Raw genomic sequence first — 25,967 nt, 5'->3', positions numbered from 1 at the left:
TACCACCAATTGCATGTTGATTAAGAAAAAATAAATTATTTCTAACATTTTATTGAACTAACTGAACATTGAGCTGAACACAAAAGGCAGCAATAAACATTTCAAAGGGCAGTTTTCTACCAATTCTCTCTCTTGACTTTAGTGCAAATGTCACAATCTTTCTGATGTGTTTATTGCACAGGTTGACATCCCAATGACGATAAAGAAATAATATCGTGCAGCTGTATTGCAAATGTTTCTCTAAGCTCAGTTTATTCGTGCAGCAGCGCTCTGTGCTGTTGTTACTGCTGACTGCTGCTCAGGACACACGTTTGATTAGATTTCTTATCAGAGACCACACCCAAGACAACATATATAAACAGAGGGTGAATCCCGTCCCCCCTAAAATTAAATCAGAGCACAATATGTTTATTACTTTTTATCCCATATGACTGAGCTATCTAAATGCCTGTTTAGGTTTGAAACATGACACACATGCTGTGAGTTCAATATGTGGAAAAGATATCCTGGCCTGACACTGTCCAAGAAGCATGATTGAATTTATGGCCCCTTGGGGAATTCTCTGAGAACCAGAAGGATCAATCGCTAATGGTAACATCTGGCTGATGGTTAGGATTACTGATACAGTCCAGTTCAAAATCCTTGACCTGTATGTTTTTGCATGTGTGTGTTTGCCTGACATACATGCTGTAAATTACAGTGTAGAAATGAAAATATAGTCTCAACACTGATAAGAAACCTTGGGCAGACTGGAGCAGGATCTGGGGAAAGAATAGAAATGAGATGTGCTCTGAGTAGAGAGCGTGAGACAGGGGGTGAGACAGAGGGGGGAGGGAGAGAGAGGAGAGAGTTACTGACCATAAAGCAGGTTGATTAGATTACAGAGCTAAGACTAACATGGGCCATTTATTACACAGATAGTCAGAGCTCTGCAGGAGTAGCCATGCAGACCCAGAGATAGGAAAATCAAATGTGTAAGTGTGCGTTTGTGAATGGCAGACTGTTGAAGAGATAACTATATCCATCACTACAGTGTGCTCCAGATGCTCCATCAGGAAGAGGAAACCCAAAATTTAATTAGAACAGTTCAAAATAAAGGCCACTGGTTGATATGAAAATGTGTGTGTCTGACAGAGAAGCAAATATCACATTATGTGTTATATTTGTTGGGTATTATGTTTCATACAAGAAGGAATAAATGGACGGGATTAAAGGTTTCAAGCATCACAGAGGACACAAAGGGAAGACAGTGCCACACCCAGTTGACACAGAGCATGCTCAGCATTACGTCAACTTTATATGAAAGTGGTAGCCTGTCTACAGTCCTCAATTAAAATGACTACACACACACACACACACACACACACACACACACACACGCACACACACACACTGCCTCACAGATTATCACCAACACTAATGTTACATTTTTATCCAACATTTGAAGCCTACCAGAACATGGACAGTGGAAACCACAGTAATATATGGAAAAGTGCTTATCGATCTTGCTGCCTGCCTTGTCATTGTGAGTTGGGGCTTAAAGTCCGGCTCAGTGGTTGATTTAGTCAAGTTAAAATGTTTAACCACATATCATAACTTACAGTAAAGCCTTGAGTCCTTGCACTTTGTTGTTTTATCAGCCCTGCAACTAGGACTCACACATCTCTACAGAGAAACTAACAGATACACTATTGATTGCATCACAGCATTTTTTGTCCCTAAAGATCAATTATAACACCATCTGTCAAGAGAAAAATATATTATTTTCTGAGCATAAGGTGCTATAGAGTTGTAAGTTTGACATTGTGAATACTGACTAGACAAAGGAGCATCATTCTCAAGCATTGACTCTGCTCGGTTGGCTAATTAAATGATTGCTTTCAAAGTTATATTAAACTCAAAACAATAAAAAAAAGATAATATCTGCTAAACTCATTTGTGCTAAATAATTGGGATTGTTGCTAAAAAAAACCAGTCACTTTTCTTTGACCTTTGTCACCCTTAAAGGTGCAATGTAGACTAGGGTAGAAAACCCCTGCATCACATACATTAAATCAAACAGCACACTGCCTCAATTGGTTAGTTTTTAGCCGCCTAAAAATAGCTCATCTAGATAAATCAATATCAGTTTAAGTGTGTGCTATATTTAGAATATTTTCACCACTTTATCTTGCTGTCAGACAGCAATATCTGACAGGAAATTGAAGCCGCTATCTCAAAGCCACCAGACTAAAACAATACTTTTACTCAGCAGAACAGGAGTTAGTGTGTGAAGGTAAAGCTGAGACAATATTCCAAAGTAGTGTACACATACGCTAATATTGATTGAAGTGTCATCCGACGTGTTGCTGACGTGTCATTTATCAGCTGGCCGGCCCAGCAGATTCTGATAGGTCTGTTGGGCCAGCCAGCTGATAAATATATTATTGATTATTGAATTTCCCCTTGGGGATGAATAAAGTTATTCTTATTAGTTATTCTTAAATGACACGTCAGCAACACGTCGGATGACACTTCTGAGGAAGACTGGACTCACAGTCGAAACTGTCAAGCCGGTAAATTGAAATGTTTCAGTTACAGCTGAAAATGACAACAGACATAAGCAGGTCTGCGGATTTCATAAATCTCCACGAGTCAAATCAATTGCCAGTTCTCTGACCAGAAGTGATTGTTGTTGTTAGCGCAACAGCATGACGATTTGGTCTATACAACATTCCGAAACCTGGGCCAGGATTACCTGCACATGGTTGAGATGAAATGGCAGAAATTCGGAGTGCTAGACACATGAACTGTGCAAACAGCACTAACGGTGCTAACAACAGCAACAAGGATAACAGAGCCAACAGTGTTAATGTATGGGCAAACATAGGGTAGACCTTTGGACGCCACTGTCTCGCCACTGTGGGTTATCAGCATTAACTGCCGTATGAGCGCAATGCAGAGTGGCGGAAACTAGCTATCCAGTGGAACATGAAGTGAGGGACTCATAGTACTAACATGCATGCTTGACCCGCCCGGCTACTACAACAAAGAACAGAGAAGCTCGGATTATAACACACACAGAGGGAGCGTGCCTTCATTCTCTGCTCAGAACACCATCACTCCGCTGTATCTTTGCAAAGCAAATAGCAGTTTGCTGACTGTATTGATGTTCAAAATGTCATATATTGAACCTTTAACTCTTGATTCAGACTTTGCCAGAAAGCCATTTTTCACAAGAAATACTGACAGTTATTTGACAACTCTTACTTGAACAGGGATTACTGGATGTAGTGCATTTCAAAAGGATAGAATTACTGCAGAGTCATGGCTCTGCCCCAGACGCCAGAATATCAATAAAGTGTTCCATTACTGTAAAAGGAGAGAGAGACAGAGAGGAGAGAGGAAGGGAGACAGATGGAGGGGGAAAAAGAATTAAATCAATGTATCCATGTGATTCAATTTAGGCTACAATTTCACAGTTTCTTATTGAGAACCAGGTAACAGAATCCTTGACACATAAATTGGATAGTAACTTTAAGAACATTAAGTGTCCAAGTGGGAGCGAAATCATATATAGAAATCATGTGGAGAAACAAGAATCGAAAGTGACTGACTGAGGAAGAACCAGTGAACAAGTGTCAATGGGGGCATGCATCAGAGAGGCAAGGAGGGGTAGGGCGTGAGGAGACATCTTTAGATATCGAAGCAGTACTGTGGATGCTGGTCTGGCCTCCTGCCAAGAGCTCTGGTAAAAAGGGTGGAGCTGTCGAGACAGAGAGCAAGACAGAGAGAGGCAGGGTCTATCTCTGAAGGGTAGGGAGTGGCCGAAGCTTGTATGCTGATGAGTGATTGAGAAAGGAAGGGTTCATGTGGGTGGGGTGAGGAAAAATGAGGGAGGGGCCAGCATGAGGATGATGGGATAGCTAGCCTGTGTGCATAAAAACCCCGGGCACTCTTCAGTCTGATGTCCTGTTGCTTCACGAGCATCTTCAAGCCTCAAGCTCTACCTTTTCTCCACAGCGACAGAGAACAGAAAGATACCAACCATGAGCCACTCTTCAATGCATACCTCAACTTCCTACAGGCGCACCTTCGGGGGCCCACACCTCATCTCCATGTCCTCTTACTCCCCTGTATCCTCCCGTATGCCTGTCTCTTCAGGGGGGCGCTACGTGCGTTCAATGTCACCTGTGGTTTCATCCCGTTCCACCACCTACCACCAACAGCGTTCTCGCGGCAGTGCCCAGCCCCCTCGCCTCTCCTACGACAAGGTGGACTTCACCCTGTCTGAAGCCATCAACCAGGAGTTCCTGACCACCCGCAGCAATGAGAAGGCCGAGCTGCAGGAGCTCAATGACCGCTTCGCCAGCTTCATCGAGAAGGTGCGTTACCTGGAGCAGCAGAATGGTGCGATGCAGCAGGAGCTGAACCAGTTCAAGGGCCAGCAGCAGCAAGGTCAGCCCAACCGCGCCTCTGAGCTCTTCCAGGAGGAGGTGAGGGACCTGCGCCGCCAACTGGATGCCTGTGGAAAGGAGAGGGACCAGTACTTACTGGAGAGGGACAACCTGGCTGAGGACCTGTCCCTGCTCAAGCAGAGGTTGGTAACAAGATGATAAGAAAGAAAGAAAGAAAGTATGATGCAGACAGATAGAAAAATTTGAGCATCAAACACTTAATTTCCTGCATTCTGGTGAATTTTTATGCACCACTTTGTGCCTTTTCTGTATCAAGTCATGGTGCAAATATCTTTAGTTTGATAAGATGAAAATCCTCTGCTACTTTGTTTTATATATTGAGGGGGATGTGCCTTCTGCGTCCCCCCAGAAATCTGCCCCTATGCATAGATAGATAGATAGATAGATAGATAGATAGATAGATAGATAGATAGAGCTACTGATGAAGTTGCATCCAACAAAGGCAAAGGTCAAACCCTCTTTCCTCCAATCTTTCCCTGTGTTGTGCCTGTCAATTGTACGTTGAGCTGTTGGGGTGGGCTACTGTACTTACCACCAGTGCCACCCTTGCATTATTCATTGACACTGTTATAATTTATTGCCCATAGTCCACTTAAAGCACAGCGAAGGTGGAGAGTCCCTAGGCGTTTGCAACTTGAGTCCCCTAATGATGGTGGAGTAGGGCGTGGCACATGAGCAAACTGGACACAACAGAGCATCAGCATGATGCAGGACACTGCGCTGCATCTTGTTCATGTATGAGTGTATATGTTTACTGAATGTCTTGTGCACTAGCAGGATTCAGAACAGAACAGAAAACAAGGAGAAGAGCCTCAGTCTATGACAGCAAAGTGACCCACAATAAACTATGACACAGTTTTGGATGCCACATTACATAAGGATGTGTTTCGTGATACCCCTTTAAATAATGCAAATTTATTGACACACATGGTAACGTATGCACACACTGAGAGGAGAGAAGAAAGGAGGAGGATGGATGGATGGACCAGATACAGGGTGGGGTCGACTGAGGAGCGGGGAGGGGAGAGAGGAAATAGGACCAGAGAAGGAGAGGTTGGATATCAGGCGTGGTGAGAATAGCGTCAGGAAAAATCAATGTGACTCAATGACTCCATTAGGTGTGTTTTCAGTGTCCCTCTGTGCTGATGGGATGGTGCCAGAGACCCCATTAGGACAAAAGGACCCCTGTAACACAACATGAATTAAAGATGAGGAAGCACGGCCGACTGTGTGATGCTTTCCCCACTAATCTACTTTATGTCCAGTGCGGACATGACTTCTGTCTGACAGGACAGATGGAGCTCATCAGTCAGAAAGTGTGAGCAGAGAACAAGTAAACATTGGTATTGTACATTTGATATCATTTGCAATGACTATAAATGAGTTTGCATTGTGAAACATATTTTTTCATTTCATTTTATTCCTTTTTGCAGGAGCATCGACAGACATTTTGACTGACGACAATCCACAAATGTCTCACTTTGGATGCATATCCCACATGGTGCAGATTTCATATCGCTGCCCTGAAAATGGCCTGTCTCTGTACACTAGCCAATGTTAAAAATGGCCATTTAAAATCTTTAAAAAGATCGGAAGTGTGTGTACATAATCTTATTGAGTGTGTGCAGATGAACTCATTGAACTGTGGGGAAATCACATTAGCTGAAAGGAGCAGCTGCTGATCCCACTGGGTGCACTCCAAACCCCTTTTTACAGGACAGTGAATTAACAAATTGATCCAGAAAGCTTTTTGCCAGCTGATGCCCCGGTGTAACCTTAGACAGAAAGAGTGTTTTTGGACAAGTTCGACATATTCTTCACTCTCAGCCTTTTTGTGAAAAGGACATTATTGGAGCCTGGAGGAAATCTGTACACTGTTTGAAACATTTTGTCTCTTTTGTCCTTAAGGTTGGACGAGGAAACCCAGAAGAGGGCAGATGCTGAGAACAACCTGGTTGCCTTCCGCAAGGTAAACGCTCAGCTCACTCGACCATGATAACCTTATTGATTACAGTGTCCTCTGGTTCAGATAACAGGTCAAAATGGACAGCTTTGCTCCATCCCCAACACTTCCAAAATAGTTGCACAGTAATATGACAGGGCAGGTTTCTGAAATGTCATTGATCTAGACCAGTGATACTTAACCTGTGGCCCTCGGGCGACATCTGGCCAATGATAGGGTACTGGGTGGCCCACCGACTATTTTCTTATTCACAGTGAAAATAAATTGATTTACATTGGAATTTTTTTTGGTACTTGAAAGTAAATAATATGACACTATGCATAAGTAAGCATGAAAACATAGCTTTTTTTATTTAAAATAAAAAGTGCCTGGAGAGGATCCCGCAACCTCCCAAAATAGGTCCAGGCTAATCTTTAATATATCAGTTATTAATGTTTGTTTATTAATTGGCCTTTGGTCTCCTGTCATTTTGCAAAAGAGGCCTGTGTGCAAAGCAAGTTGAGTATCCCTGATCTGATTTTTTTTTCTTTCTGCACTTGTTGCCTGGTTCACACTATACGATATCAGCCCGATTCTAGCCCGACACAGCCTTGTAAAGTGACGGCTTGGATCGTGAACGACAACAAATGTTGTATGTGATAATCCATCGTTTCATCTCATGTAGTGTGTCATAGTAGACAGCAACCGCACCACATCTGGGACGCCTCACAACGTTCCAACAGAAAGTCCAGCATGTTGTATTTTCTTTTTGTCTTTCACGACTTCTCCCGTCACAGCCGTCACTTTGACCAATAGGAACACAGAGTGACCTGCTGCTCTAGACAACTGTACATCAACAAGATCCCAGCTTTTTAGATATTCCCTCCAGGGACAACCACACAGAGTAAAAAGGGAAAAATGATGGTGTGAAACAGCAGAGACACGTTAGCAACCCGGTGAGTACTGCCATTAGCATGAAGCTAGCAAAGAATGTTACTTCTTCATAATGGACAAAAAGTAAGAAAATACAAAAATAGTGGCTTTTACTCACCACAACTGCAGAGGCTACCAGCTTCATTTGAAACAGACTTCATTATAAACGCGCCGTTATTAATTATTCCTTCTGTATTTTTATATTTTTACTTTTAATCCGCTCCCGTTGCCTTGATAAAGTTAATGCATTGCGCCATAATTTCAAAGTCAACACTTCCTGTATCTGTTTCAAATTAAAAGCCCCTTATAACTTCGGTCGAGAGAATCCCTTCATTTTCTAAATAGGCTTTTATTGTGAAACATTTGCAGGAACTTGTGGAAGATTCAGTGACTTGCATGTTTGCACACGGTACTTCAAATGTAGCTCCTGCCATCTGGTGGCACTTTTTACTTAACTACAATAACATCTCAGCTGGCACATGAACAGACACAGTGACTGAAATAATAATAATAATAATAATAATAATTAGAATAGGATAAGAATAACCAGATGACATCACACACATCGTGAAAGACGACTGGGGATAATTGGTGTAGACCATCGTGTAGTCTGGCATATCTGTCAGCCAAGTCACAGCACGATTTTATGACTCCACAATCATGTAATCTGACATAGTGACTGTTGGAACAGACAGAAGTGTCGTGTAGTGTGAACCAGGCATAAGCCTGCAAGTAATTTATACGAATTAAAAAACAATCATATGTATTTTAACTGTTGTTGAGTGGCTTGACTTTTTGTCCTTTAAATGTTTTTCATATTTCCAAATATTTCCATGCACTAAAGGATACTTCCGATGACATTTTTATAATCTCAGAATAGATGGAAGTATATTTATAATGATGAGGTGTTTCAGCCATGGAGAACATACTGCAGTTATGGAAGCATAAACTATGTTTGTCTCATATAAAAATTAGGATGTGGATGATGCCACATTGTCCCGTCTGGAGCTGGAGAGGAAGATCGAGTCTCTGGTGGATGAGATTGAATTCCTCAAGAAGCTCCATGATGAAGTAAGTGATGCTACCTGCTCTGCACTTTTCCAGCTTGTATACATGGAAAAGTCCTTTCTTACAAGAATCACCTATCACAGTTGTTATATGTTATATCTGTAATGGTAGCACTCAAGTTTTGCATGCACATAGATCCCAAACGACTTACTCATATGTATTTGTGATAAAGTAGTATAACAACTTATTGTGCACATTTACCTGTGATGAAATCATCCCAGTGATTAGCTGATCAATAGTGCAAGAGATAATGCAGAGCATAATTTTATATGCTTGACTAACAAGCTTTAACTTATTCTCTGTTAAATGCGACATTTATTGTCCTTAATAAGCATTAGTTTTTGTAATATGATTTTATTATTTCATTTTATTTCATGTTGAACAAGGAGAGGGTGGATACTATGGAACTTTGACAACTTTAGACAACAGAGCAAAATGTATTTAGAGGGTACACTAAACACTAAAAAGGTGTCAGTCTGATATGTTTTTGAAAATGTGTGATTTTAGTTTGCATTTAAAGCCTAGCTAAATCTGATGTGAATATCTGTGCTGAGAGCTTGTCTGCAAGAAAAAAACAGCAGTATCTGAAAGGCAAGCAGTTGCTGAATTATAGAAGAAGGAAAAGAACCAATAATATATATACTGAAATATATTTGAATGTCATCTGCATAGAGGTGCAATGAAACGTGGTGTTAAGTGATTACATCAAGAGATCCTTGTGAAAAGAGTAGATGTCCCAAAACTAAACCCTGGAGGATACCAGGGTGAGGTGTACAGAGCTAAATTGGCTCCTTACACCTAATGGAAGAATTTTTAAAAAAAAATTGTTGGCAAGCTTGCGATATAACAGTTGTATTTCTGACAATATTTTGCCCATATCTTGGTGTTATCAGGAAATTCAGGATGTGCAAGTGAGTGTCCAGACCCAGCAACTGAAGATGGAGGTGGATAGCACCGCCAGGCCTGACCTAACTGGTGCTCTGAGGGACATCAGGGCTCAGTATGAGACCATTGCCTTGAAGAACATGCAGGAATCTGAGGAGTGGTACAAGTCCAAGGTAGGCAGACAAACACACTGACAGTCACACATGAACATACAAGCATGTATTTATTCTTGTGTGCTTCATCTTTTGTTCCTACAGTTTAATGATCTGACTGAGTCTGCAAAGCGCAACACTGATGCTCTGAGGCAGGCCAAGCAGGAGGCCAACGAGTCCAGGAGGCAGATTCAGTCTCTCAACTGTGAAATTGAAGCACTGAAGAACACGGTGAGGCCAAACACCACCCGTCATTTGTCTCATTAATCTATAATCTATCATTATACATGTTACAGCCTCTTATTGCACTGTATGCACTACTGTGTGTTTCAGAATGAAGCTCTGCTGAGGCAGATGCGTGAAATGGAGGATCAGTTTGGCATTGAGATCGGCAACTACCAGGACAACGTAGGCAGACTGGAGGATGAGATCCGCCACCTCAAGGAGGAGATGGCTCGCCACCTTCGGGAGTACCAGGACCTCCTCAATGTGAAGATGGCTCTGGACATTGAGATTGCTACCTATCGTAAACTGCTGGAGGGGGAGGAGAGCAGGTGAGTTGGGAAATACTGTGTCTCAGGTCCAAGTTTTTGCTGTTTTTACAGGATTTTTCCCCTTTAATTGCTGTAGATTTCTCCATGCTCAGTGGTACCTCACAGCTAAAAGGACCTAAATTAAATCCTAAATCCTTGTGCTGCTATTGTCAGGATCCTCCAGATACTCCAGTCTTCTCACAAATAAAACTGAATTGACTTTTTTGACATAAAATGTTACTAATTTGTTTCTTACATGGTCTAGTCTTAACTCTATGTCAATTAAAAAACAACCAAACAAACAACTTATAATTACAGATTAGATTGTAACATCCAACTTTTATATTTCCTGTTCAGGATTACTGTTCCCATCCTCAATATTGGGATGAGCAATCACCTTGGTGACCGAGGTAAGCTTTAAGTTTTCGTTTTCCAAAGTAAAATATCACATGTAAGGTCTCAGGAATCCCTTTACCTTTAAATTATAGAGTTGAGTCATGAAGAGCCACACGGTTCTGGAGGTGGTTTTCCCCATTCTGCAATCCCATTTCATTTCCATTTTTCTTTAAGCAATATCTTCAGTATTACTGAACATAGAAATACTTTCTTGGATAATGAAAGAACCCTGTAGATATATGTTAAATCCTTCATTTTTAATTATTTTAACTCTGGAATTATGTGTCGCCTGACAGTATAGAATGACGCATGGCTCAAGAGGCAAGTCGGAAATGCAAATCAGAGTTGCAAATTCAAAATGTTTTGTAGCGACAGTTAGGAACAAAACACCTTGGCACAGTTGCTGAATTCATTGAAAATTCACCCAGGATGTAGAAGTAAATGGATATAAGAAGCCAGTTGTATTATTAATTATCACAGCAGCATACTCTTTAACTTCTGCCCCTTAGCAGTGCAGATAAATGCATTTTAAGCTCAGTGATTGGATGTCATTTTGCGAATTGCATACTGGGAATCATAAATAAATGTAGACAAAGTTGTACCTTTGATTTTTTTTCAGTCAATGAACCTGATATTTTTTGATGCAGTTGTTGATATTTTGTACTATCGATTCAGCCAGGAGGTATTCTTATTTCTAAAACCAGGGTGCCTGAATTTAATCTTTGAAGAGAAAATCTTTTAAAAAGGAGTGCAGAGAAGCAACACTTTTATTTTGTGATTGCAAATGTTTCTAATCTAAAAATCTCAGCAGAGAGCTTCATTTATTTTGACTTTTCACAGACTATGATCACACAGACTCCACCTCAACCAAGAGGACTGTGGTGATCAAGACAGTTGAGACTAGAGATGGAGAGGTACAATGATTAATATAAAATACAAACTAGCTTGACATATTGATGATTTATTTATATTTTTCAATTTTAATCTCTTTCTCTTCCATCAGGTGGTGAAGGAGTCAAGGAGGGAGAAGGAGAGAGAGTCAGCCCGCACTGACAAGGATGACAATGACGAGTAGAAAAAAAAAAATACTGCTAAGAAAATGTGAAGGCCAGAGCCATGAGAGAGAGAGAAAAAACCCCAACAAAACGAGGAATAAATAGAAAAGGCCAAACTCTGATCCATATAGTCCCCATTCCCACTAGTTATGTGTTAAATTGTCTGGCAGAGAGTCTCTCAGTGTTGGTGCAATGTTGAATGAATTCTTTTTAGAGAGTGTCACTTTGGTGCTATTTAAGCCACCCAACTTTTGCTAAACACTTGTGTCATCTGTAGGGCTAAGCAAAGCCACTTTATTACCATACCACTTGAGGCCTTCATTTACAGTGCAATCCCGTGGAATCCTTAGACTACCACATGTTTGTAGCAGAGTATTAAACTACAGTACAGGCTAAATTAGAGACTTTAAATGGTGTCGTAGATAGGACTTACTATAAAAACTTTACAAACTACCCTTTGGTCAACATACCTTAAATGACAGATTAAGAATAACTTAACCTATTTGCATTTGTTTCAGAAGCTTTGCAATCCTCTTGTAGCGCAAACCAACCAATCACAAACATGTAACACATAGGAAATGTTGACACTGAAAATTTGACCAACTAAAATCACCAACTTAAAAGACTTATGCTGAATGTGCTTTGCAATGCTGTGTGTATCTGGCACGATTGATGAATGAATATGTAAGTGCAAATAAACTCAATTGGAGCAAATCTGTCTTGTCTGTCCATGCAACTCATTATGAATGCATTACATATTTGGTTGATGGTTGATTTTTTTTCTTATACTAACCTCCTTTTTTTCTATAAGCAGTGTTCTGTTTCATAAAAAAAACACTGTCAATTTGTCAAGCCATTTTAAACCCAAGGGTGAGAACCTTTACCACACATACCATTTCTCAAACATATTTAAAGCAGGTATTTAAAGTACTATTTTGTTTGTGTTTGCCTCATATTATATTCTGGTTGTCTGTACACAGATCAGATTTGTCAACACAGCATGGTTAATTTCTAAAATTGTGTGCTGCTTGATTAGAAAATTTAGAGTGGGCTTCTCTTACCTTTGCATGAGCTGCTATTACTGGTCATCCAACAGATTGCCCAAAGTTCTTCATCTCTACAAGTGTTTTTGGTTATTTTTCTTACAGTGTGAATGGCGGTATTTGGTGGCTCCAGTATGGTGAGATGACACGGATACACCTTTTTGTGTTGAAAGATAAAATAAAATAAAAAATCTAAGTTCTTTTTACACAAAAACAACATGAAATTTTATGGTACAGTAGTAGGGGGAAGTCATTTTTCCCTGACAGTTTATGCCCTACATTTCCCCTCTCAGGCGACACCTTCGCTCAACTGGCACGTATATTCCACTAAATTCTCATAGTTTGGCGCACACAGACGTCAACGGGGTCCTAATCTTACCTTTTGTGCCTCAACGTGACACCGTCAATTCATTGATTTTGGTTAACCTGTTGTTTTTGGGTGATAAATACAGAAAGGCGCTGCCTGAAATGCCAAACTTAGGGCAAAAAGCTTCTCTCCGTGACGACATTCTACATCCGCTCCCTGAGTTTTCGCTCGCAGTCTTGGCGCGAGACTTGTCCTACTGTCACATATTGGTGCAACAGCAGGCAGAAACCAGCGTTATAACTGATGGAAAAGGTCTTCACTTTAGTCACCACCGGCTATTAAACACGGAACCTGTCGAGTAGCGGCGTTCAAACGACCCGGTAAAGTAACGTGTGATATTTTCTTTGTCTGAACAACGATTAAAAAAGTCTGTAAACTGAAGCTAACTGCTGCGGCGGCTACATAACATTAGCAACATGTAGAGAATAACCATCCTGTGGGGGCTCAGCTAGCTAGATACCGTGGCTAATATAACCCCCTGAATAGTTTATTTTATAACAACAGTCAGCGATGCTTATCATGTTACTCTAACTTTAAGGTAAGGGTTAGTCCCCTGGTTAGTCTGCTCTCAAGTGAGTGTTAATAGTTTAATGCCAGAAACAATGCTGGTAGGCTGCTGATAACTAACGTTATACCTAAGAGAAACTACTTAAAAGTGTTCAAAGTCTGAATTCTCCTCTACAAGTAGCAGATGAACCAGGTCAAGATGCACTTAAGTTTACATTTGAAACGTGCTGTGTAGAGTTTATTATTATGTGCAGGATCATGCCCAGTAGCAAATAATGACTTGACTGATCTGGCTCAAAAGATTGACACACAGTAAACACGCTTTTTGAGATGCTCTGTTGACTTTGTTCTGTTGGTCTCTCTGTATCCTACTGTGTAGCTGATCAGACTAAACCTCCACCTTCAGGCTGTCTGATGGTGTAAGGACTTATTCAAGATGGACTGTGAGCTTTTGGCAACATGCAGCGCTCTCGGCTATCTGGAAGGAGACACTTATCACAAAGAGGCTGATTGCTTAGGTGAGTGGTTTTTATGAAAAATATTACAAATATACAATACATTTCCTGCATCATCAGAGGGAAGTAGAATAGGCGATATTGATGACATGGAGTTAAAACAGGAAAAGCTCCTGTCCTCTTCTTACTGTCCCGTCTCTGTGTTGCAGAGGGCGTGAAAGACTTGATCAGGTATTTACGCCACGAAGATGACACCCGTGACGTCCGCCAGCAGCTGGGTGCAGGCCAGATCATACAGAATGACCTTCTACCTATTATCATCCAGCATGGAAAAGAAAAGGCCTTATTTGATGCCTGCATCAGGTATAAACTCTAACATGACACTTCTCTATCGAATATTAAATATTTATGAGGGGGACAAATAATCAGTCTGGTAATATATCATATTACAGTCTTCATGATATGTATCATTGACACACCAATGCCGATATTGTAATACATATTGCCCTATTGGTACCAAGTATTGTTTATTTAAATGTATCCTCATTAGATTTACTGACTGATGCTCGTGTGACTCTTCTCTGTTTTTCTTCAGGCTCATGGTCAACCTCACTCAGCCTGCCATGCTTTGCTTTGGTAAAGTCCCTGATGACCCAGTGTTCAGACATCACTTCTTGCAAGTTATGTCTCATTTACAAGCCTACAAAGAGGTACTGTGATCTCAGTATAACAGTAATAAGTGATGCCATCACTGTAATAACAACCATAATTTATGTTTAAAATTGAATAATAATACTTAACGTATTGTGTCTTCTGCTTTTATTTTTAGGCTTTTGCCAGTGAAGCGGTGTTTGGTATTTTAAGTGAGACATTATACACGCTTCTACAGCTGGTGAGTGTTTTACTGGGGAAAGAAAAACCAACAAAAACCTCACCTGTTTCATAGATGATATCAGTAAAATGGTTCTGTTTATCCATGTCTTACCTGATTTAACCTCTTCTCCTTCAGGACTGGGAGCAGAGACAGGAGGAGGATAACCTGCTGATTGAAAGGATCCTGCTGCTGGTCAGAAATGTGCTTCATGTACCTGCGGACCCTTGTGAAGAGAAGGTCTGACTTAAACCAATATTGTCATATAAGAGGCAGAGCTAAATTTGTCCAACAGTTTATTTAATATTACACTTCATCTCACCTGTCCGCATTCCCTAAACTCTGTCTCTCTTGTAGAAAGTGGATGATGATGCCAGTGTCCATGACAGGCTGCTGTGGGCCATTCACATGAGCGGTTTTGATGACCTGATCAAGTTCTTGGCGTCGGCCCAGAGTGAGCAGCAGTGGAGTATGCACGTGTTGGAAATAATCTCCCTCATGTTCAGAGACCAGGTGAGACAGAAGAACCCCTTGGAGGCTCACATAATAGGTTTGCAGCTGATCTGTGTTTGAGCTCTTCTTCTTTCCTCACAGACGCCAGAAGCTTTGGTGAGCGCCGGTCAGGCTCGTTCAACAGAAGAGAAGCAGAGAGACTCTCAGGAGCTGGAGGCACTGAGGCAGAAGGAGCATGCGGCAAAACGCTCTCGCACATTACAGAGAGGAACCAGGTACAATCAAGCGCATGTACAGTCAACAAGTTCTTTACTCCAGAGCCTGAATGTGTTTTTATTTTCCAACTTGGTCTGAAAAATGTCACAGAACTGCTTAATGTTATCTACAGAAAGCTTTGGTCTGTGTCATGAAACGTACAAGCAGCTCGTTTGAAGCACTGGAGCTTAAAAAATAAATGTAATATGTTCTATCTGTTTGTGTTTGTGTGTGTGTGTGTGTTGTTCTTTCAGACACTCTCGCTTCGGAGGGTCTTTCGTGGTTCAAGGCCTCAAGGCGATTGGGGACAAAGATGTGATTTATCACAGAAATATTCATAATGTGAGTTGTGAACTCTTGTAGCTCATCTGTGATACCAAACAATTGTGGCGCTGTGATGCTTGCAAAAATTATTTTAATATGAGTCTCTGTTTTTTCTTCCTTTTTTTATTTTATTTTATTTTATTTTTTTTGAAGTTCAAAAACTATACTCATGACGTAGGCAAAGCAGTGAGGCGGGTTCCCAAGAGGAATCGTCAGGCTCAGGAATGTAAGGACAAACGCCGCTCAGCCTTAAATGTTCGACTCTTCCTGCGAGAGTTTTGTGTGGACTTCTTGGAGAACTGCTACAATCGCCTCATGTACCTTGTCAAGGTCAGTTGCTGTAATAGTAATCATTTATTTTCTCACAGTCCAAAACATCAATGACCAATAATGAAAAACCATGTAGATATTTTAAATATGAGGACAGGAATATGACAAATAAACAACTACAACAAAAACACTGGTATCAGTATTGACCTATTACTATTTTAAGTATTGGTATTGGCCCAGAATATCACAATCGGTGCATCCATACTTAGTATACAAATGGAAAATAGGACTGACAAAGATAACATTTTAATACCTTTTATGAAACTATGTTGTGAGAAAACCTTTCAAAGAAAATGTCTGATATGCTTATGTCCAATAGGTGACTCATAATTAAATCTTTAAGTTTCTCACAGCTTATTGTTCATTGTAAGTAGAATACTCTTAACACTTTGCATTTCCTCATCTCCCCCACAGGAAAGTCTAATCCGAGAGCAAACTCAGGAGCACGACGAGACATACTACCTCTGGGCGCTCAGCTTTTTCATGGCCTTCAACCGTGGCAACGGTTTCCGTGCTGACTTAGTCTCTGAGACCATGTCCATCCGTGCTTTCCATTATATTGAGCGCAACATCACCAACTACTATGAGATGATTCTCACAGACCGCAAAGAGGCCACGTCCTGGTCACGCAGGTAAGAAGATTTTTGGTATCAGGTTAACAGAAAAATGTCAAATCTGTGTGTTGGTCCCGGACTGTTATCACTTGTTGTTTCTAGGATGCACCTGGCGCTAAAGGCATATCAGGAGCTGCTGCTGACTGTGAACGAGATGGACTGCTCACAGGATGAAACCATCCGCCAGAGTTCCAGCGTCATTAAAAGTAAGATGCTAACAGCTTTTGTTCACATAAGCTCTTTTTACACAGAGATCCTGCAATAGGGCCACAGGAAAGATGCTTCATTATGCCAGCTTTGCTTTTTTACACATAACCAAACAACGCTGACATGATGCTGCCCCAATGTGTGATTGAGGTGTGACTTCAACAGGCTATGTTTAAGTTGCTATAGAATACTCTTTTCAATTTTTAAAATTTGCATTATAGCCCTTTTTCTGGTTAATGAAGCACAACTAGAACACAAGTGTGCGTGTGTTCTCCTCATTGCATAATGCTTCAATTAAACAGATATTCTGCTAAGACAATATTCACTTTAAATTTAGTTTTAAGTCTGAAATATAAAAAAGAGTTTGCATGTAATTACAGTCCTAGTTTTCTCATTTGTTTACCTTCACTTTATAGGCAACATATTTTACCTGATGGAATACAGGGAGATTTTCCTGACCCTGCTGAGGAAGTACGATGAAACCAAACAGCCTCAATCCTATCTCAAAGACTTGGTGGAGTCAACTCATCTCTTCTTGCGCATGTTGGAGCGATTCTGCAAAGGTCGCAGAAACTTAATGGTTCAGGTAAGTTCTTGTGCTAACTTTGCAGTGTGTGTTTGTAAATCCTTGCCATTTGTACCTGGTCAAAATGTTAACATCTAGCTCTGTTAACCCTGCAGAAGAAGAAGGTGAGGCGGAAAAAGTTTCACGGTCAGAAAAAGCCTCCTGCTGTAGAAACTAGTCCAGAGGCCCTGGAGGAGACCTGGAAGGTGCTGGAGGAAGAGCTGAGGGCTTCTGGGTTTCAGGTCAGTGTGAGGATAAAACTCAAGGGGGAGCTAAGTGCTTTCAGAAACACATCAGTCCGATGTCGATGAACTGAGAGGCTGAAACTGAACTAAAGTCTTGTCTGGTCCAAAGTGAGAAGTTTACCATCACTGCATTTCACCTTTCTGTCCTCTGTGTGCAGTTGTCAGAGTCTTTAAGTGAAAGCATTGTGCCGTTTGATGCCACATCTGAAACTCCACTTGAGGAGCAGCGCACTGAGGCCATGGTGCGGGTGCAGGATGCCCTGCTGGCTCGCCTGGGACCAGAAGCACTGGGGCTGCTGCGTGCTGCCAGGTCAGTGAGACTCAACGTGCCACTGACCCCTCAGACTAATCACACAAATTAAGTTATGAGTTATCTTAGTATTTACCGTCTTCTTGTCCTTCTCAGGGAGGTGTGGCCAGAGGGAGATGTGTTTGGGTCAGCTGATGTGGAACCAGAGGAGGAACTTGAACTCCTTAAACAGATCCTGCATGCCAACCTGCCAAGTAAGTTTTTTAAATTTATTTATTTGTGACCCTTTGCATCACAGGCTCTATGCAGCACTCAGACGTTGCCTCTGGGTTTCAGGGTCATCTCCCCCTGAGCCTGTGGCAGAGGATGAGGACGATGCAGCAGAGTTAGAAGAGGAAGAGTTGGAGTCTATCCAGATTTCTGAAAAAGAGTTCAACTTTCTAGACTTTGTTAAGAGGTGAGGAAAACAATAACCTGCCACAGCATGCCAAATAGTACTGTTGTGACCTTTCTGATGGGGCATGTTACCCTTCTCTTCCCCCTCACAGGTTTTGCAACCCCAGTATTGTGCGTCCATACCTCCTCTTACTAAAATCGTACTCCAAAAACACACCTCACACAAACCACTGCATCGCTCGAATGCTGCACCGTTTGGCTGTCGACCTCAAAATGGACGCCCAGCTTTTCCAGCTGTCAGTCTTCAACCTTTTCAACAAGATCTTGAGTGACCCTGCAGCAGCTGCTTACAAGGTACCATACCGACATGAGAAAACATTTCTTCAGTGTTGCCAAGCAAGCTATGTGTGATATAAGGTCAAGTGCAGATTAGACACAGGAGCTTACTTTTATTTTCTGCTTCACAGGAACTGGTGACCTTTGCCAAGTTTGTGCTGAACCGTTTCTTTTCGGTGACTGCACAAAACAACAAGGCGTATGTTGAGCTACTGTTCTGGAAAAATGTGGGAGCTGTACGTGAGATGACTGAAGGCTACAGCAAAGACGGGTTAGTGCTTGTTTTTGCTTGTCTACTATTGTGTGTCATGTTATAGAAATACTTCACCCATAAAAATGACCGTTTGTATATCAATTACTCAGCCTGTGCTACATTAAATTCATGAAGAAAGCTTTGTTTTTCTTTTATACCTCCATAGTAGGGCTGCAACTAACAGTTATTTCCATTGGGGATTAATCTGTCGATTATTTCTGTATTAATCAACAAGTTTGTTTGGTCTATAAAATGTCAGAAAATTATGAAAAATGTTAATCAGTGTTTCCCAAAGCCAAGATTAAGTCCTGAAATGTCTTGTATTTTTTCTGCAACCCAAAGATATTCAGTTTATTTTCATAGAGGAGTAAAAAAAAAAACCAAAAAAAAAACCTAGAAAATATTCACATTTAAGAAGCTGGGATCAGAGCATTTTTACTTCTTTTTTTTCCTAAGAAAAATTACTCAAACCAATTAATCGATCATCAGATTAGTCAATTAATCAAATAATTGTTGCAGCTCTAATCCATGGTGAATGAAGAATCCAAAAACTGAGAAAATCCTTTATGAATTGGTGTAAAAGGGGTCTGAGATAAACAGCAGCAAAACTATACCAAAACATCAGTTTACAAACTCTCACACAGCTCATGCAGTATACTCCAAGTCTCATTTATCCAGCTGTATGCTCAGAACTTCCCAAACACATGCATTTTCCCCAGGACCTTACTATAAAAAAACACTCCCACATAAAAAGTGTCACACACAGAAGAGTAGCATGCCTGGCCAAGTGAGAGCAGTTGAACTCTGCTCAATGAAATGCACAGGCAGAGCTCACACTATGTGCTTGGCCAGGTGCGCTACTGGTATGCGAAAGTATTTTAAACATTACTATTTTAGCAAAAATGCATGTATTTAGAAAGTACTGAGCATATGACTTGGATTATACTGCATGGGTTGTATGAGAGTTTACAAACTTATGCTGTGTTCCCACCAAACGCGATGAATGCGATTTAATCGCTCGTAACGCGAGTAACGCGATGCCCGTAATGCCCAAGTTTGGACGCCTGACCATTTTGTTAATTCGCGTTATCGCGTCATTCGCGCGAGTAGAGGGGAAGCTGGCTGTGCTAACTGGAGCTAAGCTAGTGCTAACGTTCATAGTACAACCATTCTGCAAACTAATTAAAGACACATATTTACAGAACTTACCAAGTAGACCAGTCTCCTCGGCGTCTTTCACCCAAGCCTGCTCCTTTTTGTTGCGGTCTCTGTGGAGTAGACACGTAGTATCATATAGCTCCGGGTAGCCACTGATGACCATGGCTGACATAACCACCATCGCTGCTTTGTACCTGCTCTGGAAGGGGCCCAGTTTGAGGACCTGTTGGCGAGGGTTGGCGCCAGGATCTCCCGGCAGGACACCAACTACAGGCGCTCCATTTCAGCTGCGGAGCATCTGTCCATCTGTCTCCGGTGAGTAGCAGTTTATTGCTGTGTCAACCACGTCCAGTTGTTGACACACGCCAGTGACGTCGGGAGAATCTCAACGTTGATTGGCTTTCGCGGCACAGCGTCATGCGAATTCGCCTCAAAAGTTCAGTATTTTCAACTCGAGCGATGAGGCGTTGGACGCGAATTTCGCGTCTATCGCGCCGCGCTAGACGCCTCTATCACGTCCATCACGTTGCGCTAGACGCGTCCATCGCACCGCCCCGCGCGATTTCGCGTCTAATCGCGTCTTTGCATTGACTTTGTATGTAATCTTGACGCGCAAATTTGCGAATTCGCGTTTGATGGGAACACAGCATAATGTTTTCATGTAGTTTTGCTGTTGTTGAACACAGCCCAGTTTTACTTTGATTCATCAAGAATACGTTTTTTGGATTCTTCGTTCACCATATAGGCATGCGAGAAAAACAAAGCTTTCTTTACAAATTTAACGTAACGCTGGATGAGTAATTGATACACAAATGGTCATTTTGTGGATGGCGCTGACTTTTGTTACCAAGTTACACATAAAACATGCACTTGTGTAGGATTATATAAGATTTATTCAAACACATGGCGTTTACACTTGTTACAACAGATTTATTTGAAATGTTGCATCTCTTCCTAAATATGTCAGAGAGGGAAAAAAACCATCATGGACTGAAGAGGAGGAAGAGGAGCTGCGGAAACTCTATGAGGAGCACCTTCACTCTGAAGGTCTGCTTTCTTTTTGTCTGTTAGACATTACACGTTACACAATGCATTGCACACTATGTACTTAGATCCAGCCTCTTTCACTGACTGTTGATTCTTGTGTTTAGTGCCAGATATAGTGGAGACTCTGCTGCCGTTACTTAGCAACAGCAACCGCACTCGGCGCCAGGTAGTGACACAGCTGGTGCATATGGGTCTGGTGGCCAACGCTAAAGAACTGAAGAAACAGAAGTATGGACTGACAGAATGAGTTGTATTTTACATTTATGAAGTGAGGAAGATGTTGCAGAATGTCTCTATACACTGACATTTTTCTCGACCAAAAGGAAAGGTACCAGGATTGTTCTTTGGACTGAGGAACAGGAGGAGGAGCTGCAGATGCTGTACGAGGAGTACAAGGACTCTGATGGTACTGGTCATCATATTCTTATTGTGTAGTGCATGAGAGGTCTTTTAGTGTACGCCTATCGCCAGTTTCAGTGCTTGTACAACATCAGTCGCAGGAGTACTGTGATGACTCTCTTCAGTGATAAAACTGTACTTTCACAGACGTGCTGGGTAATATCATGAAGAAGGTCACAGCCAAGCGGTCCCGTGCGCGTGTGGTGGACAAGCTGCTCAGTATGGGCCTGGTGTCTGAGAGACGAGAACTTTATAAGAAGAGGAGTCGCAGCGCTCATGGGAAGAGCTCTGGAAAGGGAATGGTAAAGTTTTATTAAATGTACTTCTTTTTGAATAACATTTCGGACCACATTAAGAATGGTGAGATGAAGACACTAATGTATGTAATACAAAATATATATCACCAAAAAACAGTTATAGTTTAAGAAATGGTGTTTCTACAATAAAGTCACTTTTTCTCTGCCACAGACTGAAGAAGAGTTCTTAGAGGGACTAACACAGGGGTTACCAGATGATCCTGATGACAGAGATGATGAAGATGAGGGAGAGGATGAGTCTGAGGAGAGTGAGGAAGAGGAAGATGAACAACAAAAAGGGGAAACATCACAAAATGGAGGAAGGAGGAGGCAAAGTCTGCACTCCACAGGGGAGAGGAGACCTGATGTAGGCAGCATGGTGTATGCTCTGCAACAGGAAGGTGAGACAAAAGGCACTTTAGTTAGGTGGATCATTTAATGCGATAACTTTAAAGCTACAGTTGGTTTTATGAGAATGAATTTTGTCATATTTGCTGAAACTGTCATTAGCTAGAGTATACCATGGTGCACTGAGAACAACCAGTCAGAGCTGAGGAGCCTCTAAGGTTTGTGATCTGGCAGCCATGTTGGATACAGTTGACCAATGTACCAAGCACCACCCACCTGCTGAACCAACTTCTTCATTTTACAGATAAACAGTACACTAAAATATGTTTCTGAAGACATCTGAGGTGAAAAATAGGCAACTAGTCACAGAATCGGCAATGGTTATTTTTCTTCATGTGCGGTAAGGCCATCAGAAATGGTATGAGACAACAAAGCAGGCAGAGGAGCATTATTTTTGTGAATATAGTGACAGTTTCAGCAAATGAGAATCACCAACTACTGCTTTAAATGTTACATACGGATTTAATGTAATTTTCAAAGTTATACCAGGGTCTCTTTTCATTACATGAGGTCAAAGAAACATTTGTGTTTATGTTCAAAGACAAAGGTGGTGTGTGTGTTAAGACCTTGTTTGAAAAAATGTATCTTTAAGACTACAAGAATAAAACATAAGGTACTCTTATGATTAGTTTCATGCTGTTTTTTTTTCTTTCTTTCTTTTAATAACAGGCATGTCTGAACCCTTGTTGTGGCTACAGACCCGTCTAAACAGAACAGCAGAGGATCGTAAACAAGATGGTGAGTGCAACTCTCAAAAAAGTAATGTAATTTCTTTACACTATTGCAAGTGGTTTTAGCACTCAGGAAGGTTACGGTAAGCATGAAAAAAAAAAGAAATTTGTGCTTTTTGGTCTGTTAAAGAAATTGTTGTGGTCATTCACCAGGTGTGTCCCACGATGTGCCACTGGTACCTCTGACAGAGGCATGTGAAGAAGCCATGGACAACAAGAGTTTTCAGAGGCTGTTGCGCAAACTGGGAATTCGAGCACCTGCAAATGAACAGGTGTGGTTTGTGTGTGTGGTATTTCACCTCCAACGCAGTCGGTTCACCTCATTTTAATCATGGGCCTTTGATCTGCTCTTTGTGCTTTCATTGGTCTTATTTTATCGTCTTTATGGTCGACCTTATGGTCTTCAGGACTTGTTCTAATTTGACAGGCATTAAGTTGTGATGTGCTTTTGTGTATAGCTTTGTATTGTGTGTCTTGTGTGTGTGGGGTTTTTCTTTTACTCTATATTGTTTGTTGTTGTGCTCGCTGTTGATTTAATTTTGACTGCAAAACAATATCTAAAAAGTTTTTTTTACTGATCTGTAACCAGGAGAGGTTTTGGAGGATCTCAGCAAAGATCAGTGTGTCCGAGCTCCGGAGCACAGCTGCAGCTCTTAGTCCAAGAGAGGAGGAAGCTAACGGAAGCGAGGAGCAAAACGGCTCCATGAGTCCAACTGCAGAATCCCAGAAGGAGGAGGAGGAAGAGGAGGAGGAGGGAGAGGTCTCAGATGAAAAGAGAGCTGAGGCTCTGAGAGCTCTGCTGCTCACACGCAAGAAGAAACAATGCACCTCAGAAAATACAGGTATGTGTGGGAGCTTCAGATTCTGAGCCTTGTCTCAGGTGGCAGCAGTTAATTACGGCTCTCTCAGGCAGGTAAGTGTTAAGTTACACGGCTACTAGAACTGCCTGCTTTGGGTAATCTGGCAGCAAGGAATGGTGGTAGAGGTCAATGTCAACGTTTTAGCTTACTGAGAATATGATAGAAATCTACTGCAGTTGCTAAGTAATCACAATCAAGTGTTTTAGCTTTGAACTGGAGAAGCAGCAATGTAATTATGACTGTAAAGAACCTGTCACCCTTGTTTTGCATCTCAAAAAACTAGAGAAGTGAAATCCTCCTCTTCCACAGAACCACCACGTGACCTTATTTCAGAAAAAGATATGTAAGGTAGTTAACGCCAAGACACAAATAATTATTTGATCCAGTTTGAATTGTGCCGCAAATTACACACATGATGTGTTCCAATTTAAAAAAAAATAAAAATATATATATATTTTAAGATTATTTTTTCGGGCTTTTGCCTTTAATTGACTGGAGAGAGTGAAATGGGGGGGGGGGTTGACATGCAGCAAATGGTTGCGAGCCGGAGTCAAACCCGCGACCGCTGCAGCGAGGCATCACCTCTGTACATGGGGCGCCGGCACTATCCACTACGCTACCGACACCCCGATGTGTTCCAATTTTAAAGATAATTTGGCAAGTCAACAAGGTTGCAGTTTGTCATAAAAACGTTGAAGTATGAGACTGTGAAAATAATTGGAAAGACTACAAAAGTCGCATAAGTGATGTCAACTTTCCCTATTGCTGAAGCTACTTAGCTAGCTAGCTGGTGTTAGCGACGTATGGTGTATCGTGTGAGACGAGAGATGTAGTTCAACCTGCGACTCTTGACTTGCAAAATTATCCTTTGGATCTATCTTTCTGTATTGACAAACACCTGTGTGTGATTCATGGCTCAACTTAGTAAGGATCAAAAAATTATTTGTCTCGCCGCTGAATACCGTACAGTTTTTTTCCATAAATAAGGTCCCATGGGGGACACCAGAAGGGAAGGGAGCTTTGTCTCTTAAATCCACTGTTAATCAAAGATGAGTCAAGGATCAAGATGACTCTGTACATAATAAATTCTTTTGTTGTTTTTAGCTCCTGTGTCAGATGTCACTCCTACTGAGGACACAGACAGCACACTTGAGAGGTGAGGCATCGCCCTGTGTTGTTAATCAGTTAAGTACAGCTGAGAAATGTCTATTTTTAATTCTGAACACTTCTTAATCTATTCCTGTTCACATCAGGTCCCAGGAGAAGACCTCAAATAAAAGAAGCAGGAGCAGAGTGCTGGACGATGACGAGGATGATGGTATTTCCCAAATGAAATTGTTCTCATGTGTTAGTTTAATGATAATGAACTGGGCACTTAGATAACTTGTAAAACTAAAGGTCAGTAGTATGTTGTCACTCCTTATTTTAACTTAACATCTGTGCTGCAGCAGTCCAGGACGAGTTACGAGCCTCCCACTTTAGTGGTGTTTAATCAGAGCTGAAGTGCAGCGTTTTGACTCACAAATTACTGTCTTTACAGAGGATGAGTCCACCACTGCGATGGATGTGGAGACCAACGGCGATGCAGATTCAGACAGGGAGGATATCTCTGCTCCCTTGAAGCGTAGACGGAAGATGGTCTTAATTGATGAAGAGGAGGATGAGGATTAGTCACTTTCTTTAATGGACCGTAAAAACTGCAGACAGGGGAGACATAAAAGGCCCTCGCTTTGCTCAGAGGTGAATACAGCCCTCTGGAGGTCTGCAGTCCAGACAGCAGAAACTCTATTAATGGAATCCCAAACAACCCCAAAGAAACAGGCCCTTAGACCGGCCCCTGTGGATACATAGATCCTCTTATACAGCTTCAGTTTGTCATCTCTCTGGCAAGCCTCACTGGTGCCTTTCTGTTATGGTATGTTATGGTTATGGTTCTCTTTGGATACTCTGCATGGGCACCACAAAGATATTGCTGTCTGGGAAAGTTTTACATCACAGGATTTTGTGTATAATCCAGTAATGTCTTTTGTGATTTGAAAACTTCAGGCTCATTGTATTGATAAAATGAATCTTACATTTGTACTTTTAGGTCATTTCCAATGTTGACTTTGGATTTAAGAGTAAAATTCATGCCTACTTATTAATAAAGAAGCACTGTTGTCAAAATAGTGGCTCA

General features: G+C 41.4%; 2 protein-coding genes across 4 annotated transcripts; both read left to right on the top strand.

Annotated features, from left to right (window-relative positions):
- Nucleotides 1–3,914: 3,914 nt before the first annotated feature.
- Nucleotides 3,915–12,135, top strand: prph (peripherin). Of its 2 annotated transcripts, XM_050038733.1 has the most exons (9): nucleotides 3,915–4,579; nucleotides 6,366–6,426; nucleotides 8,308–8,403; nucleotides 9,294–9,458; nucleotides 9,543–9,668; nucleotides 9,771–9,991; nucleotides 10,328–10,380; nucleotides 11,207–11,280; nucleotides 11,370–12,135. In XM_050038733.1, the coding sequence occupies exons 1-9, from the start codon at nucleotides 4,029–4,031 to the stop codon at nucleotides 11,439–11,441; spliced, it is 1,419 nt and encodes a 472-aa protein (XP_049894690.1). In that variant the 5' UTR covers nucleotides 3,915–4,028; the 3' UTR covers nucleotides 11,442–12,135. The 2 variants fall into 2 exon arrangements, with proteins under 2 accessions (XP_049894690.1, XP_049894691.1); XM_050038734.1 differs by lacking the exon at nucleotides 11,207–11,280.
- An 874-nt stretch (nucleotides 12,136–13,009) lies between these two features.
- On the top strand, nucleotides 13,010–25,967 carry timeless (timeless circadian clock). 2 transcript variants are annotated; one of them, XM_050038938.1, is made up of 30 exons: nucleotides 13,010–13,151; nucleotides 13,745–13,856; nucleotides 14,003–14,156; nucleotides 14,389–14,503; nucleotides 14,623–14,685; nucleotides 14,803–14,904; nucleotides 15,022–15,177; nucleotides 15,259–15,392; nucleotides 15,627–15,714; nucleotides 15,850–16,026; nucleotides 16,441–16,658; nucleotides 16,743–16,846; nucleotides 17,264–17,433; nucleotides 17,529–17,654; nucleotides 17,816–17,967; nucleotides 18,064–18,161; nucleotides 18,244–18,364; nucleotides 18,456–18,657; nucleotides 18,771–18,910; nucleotides 21,018–21,097; nucleotides 21,202–21,325; nucleotides 21,421–21,503; nucleotides 21,644–21,798; nucleotides 21,965–22,193; nucleotides 22,870–22,938; nucleotides 23,085–23,203; nucleotides 23,521–23,773; nucleotides 24,896–24,947; nucleotides 25,045–25,109; nucleotides 25,332–25,967. In XM_050038938.1, exons 2-30 carry the CDS (start codon nucleotides 13,775–13,777, stop codon nucleotides 25,460–25,462), a joined length of 3,762 nt encoding a protein of 1,253 aa, XP_049894895.1. In that variant the 5' UTR covers nucleotides 13,010–13,151; nucleotides 13,745–13,774; the 3' UTR covers nucleotides 25,463–25,967. The 2 variants fall into 2 exon arrangements, with proteins under 2 accessions (XP_049894895.1, XP_049894893.1); XM_050038936.1 differs by having other exon boundaries at nucleotides 13,718–13,856.

The sequence above is a fragment of the Epinephelus moara genome, chromosome 24, assembly GCF_006386435.1.
Source record: "Epinephelus moara isolate mb chromosome 24, YSFRI_EMoa_1.0, whole genome shotgun sequence".
Classification (NCBI taxonomy): Eukaryota; Metazoa; Chordata; class Actinopteri; order Perciformes; family Serranidae; genus Epinephelus; species Epinephelus moara.
The sequence above is the reverse complement of the archived record's forward strand: the minus strand, read 5'-3'. Positions and strand labels throughout refer to the sequence as shown.

Excerpts from the sequence above, each read along its gene's own strand:
- prph (XM_050038733.1), top strand. The coding sequence starts at position 4,029 with ATGAGCCACTCTTCAATGCATACCTCAACTTCCTACAGGCGCACCTTC. Across the intron at positions 8,404-9,293 it reads TCAAGAAGCTCCATGATGAA|GAAATTCAGGATGTGCAAGT; the intron begins GTAAGTGATGCT and ends TGGTGTTATCAG. Across the intron at positions 9,459-9,542 it reads AGGAGTGGTACAAGTCCAAG|TTTAATGATCTGACTGAGTC; the intron begins GTAGGCAGACAA and ends TTGTTCCTACAG.
- timeless (XM_050038938.1), top strand. The coding sequence starts at position 13,775 with ATGGACTGTGAGCTTTTGGCAACATGCAGCGCTCTCGGCTATCTGGAA. Across the intron at positions 17,655-17,815 it reads TGAGGGCTTCTGGGTTTCAG|TTGTCAGAGTCTTTAAGTGA; the intron begins GTCAGTGTGAGG and ends CTCTGTGTGCAG. Across the intron at positions 25,110-25,331 it reads GGACGATGACGAGGATGATG|AGGATGAGTCCACCACTGCG; the intron begins GTATTTCCCAAA and ends CTGTCTTTACAG.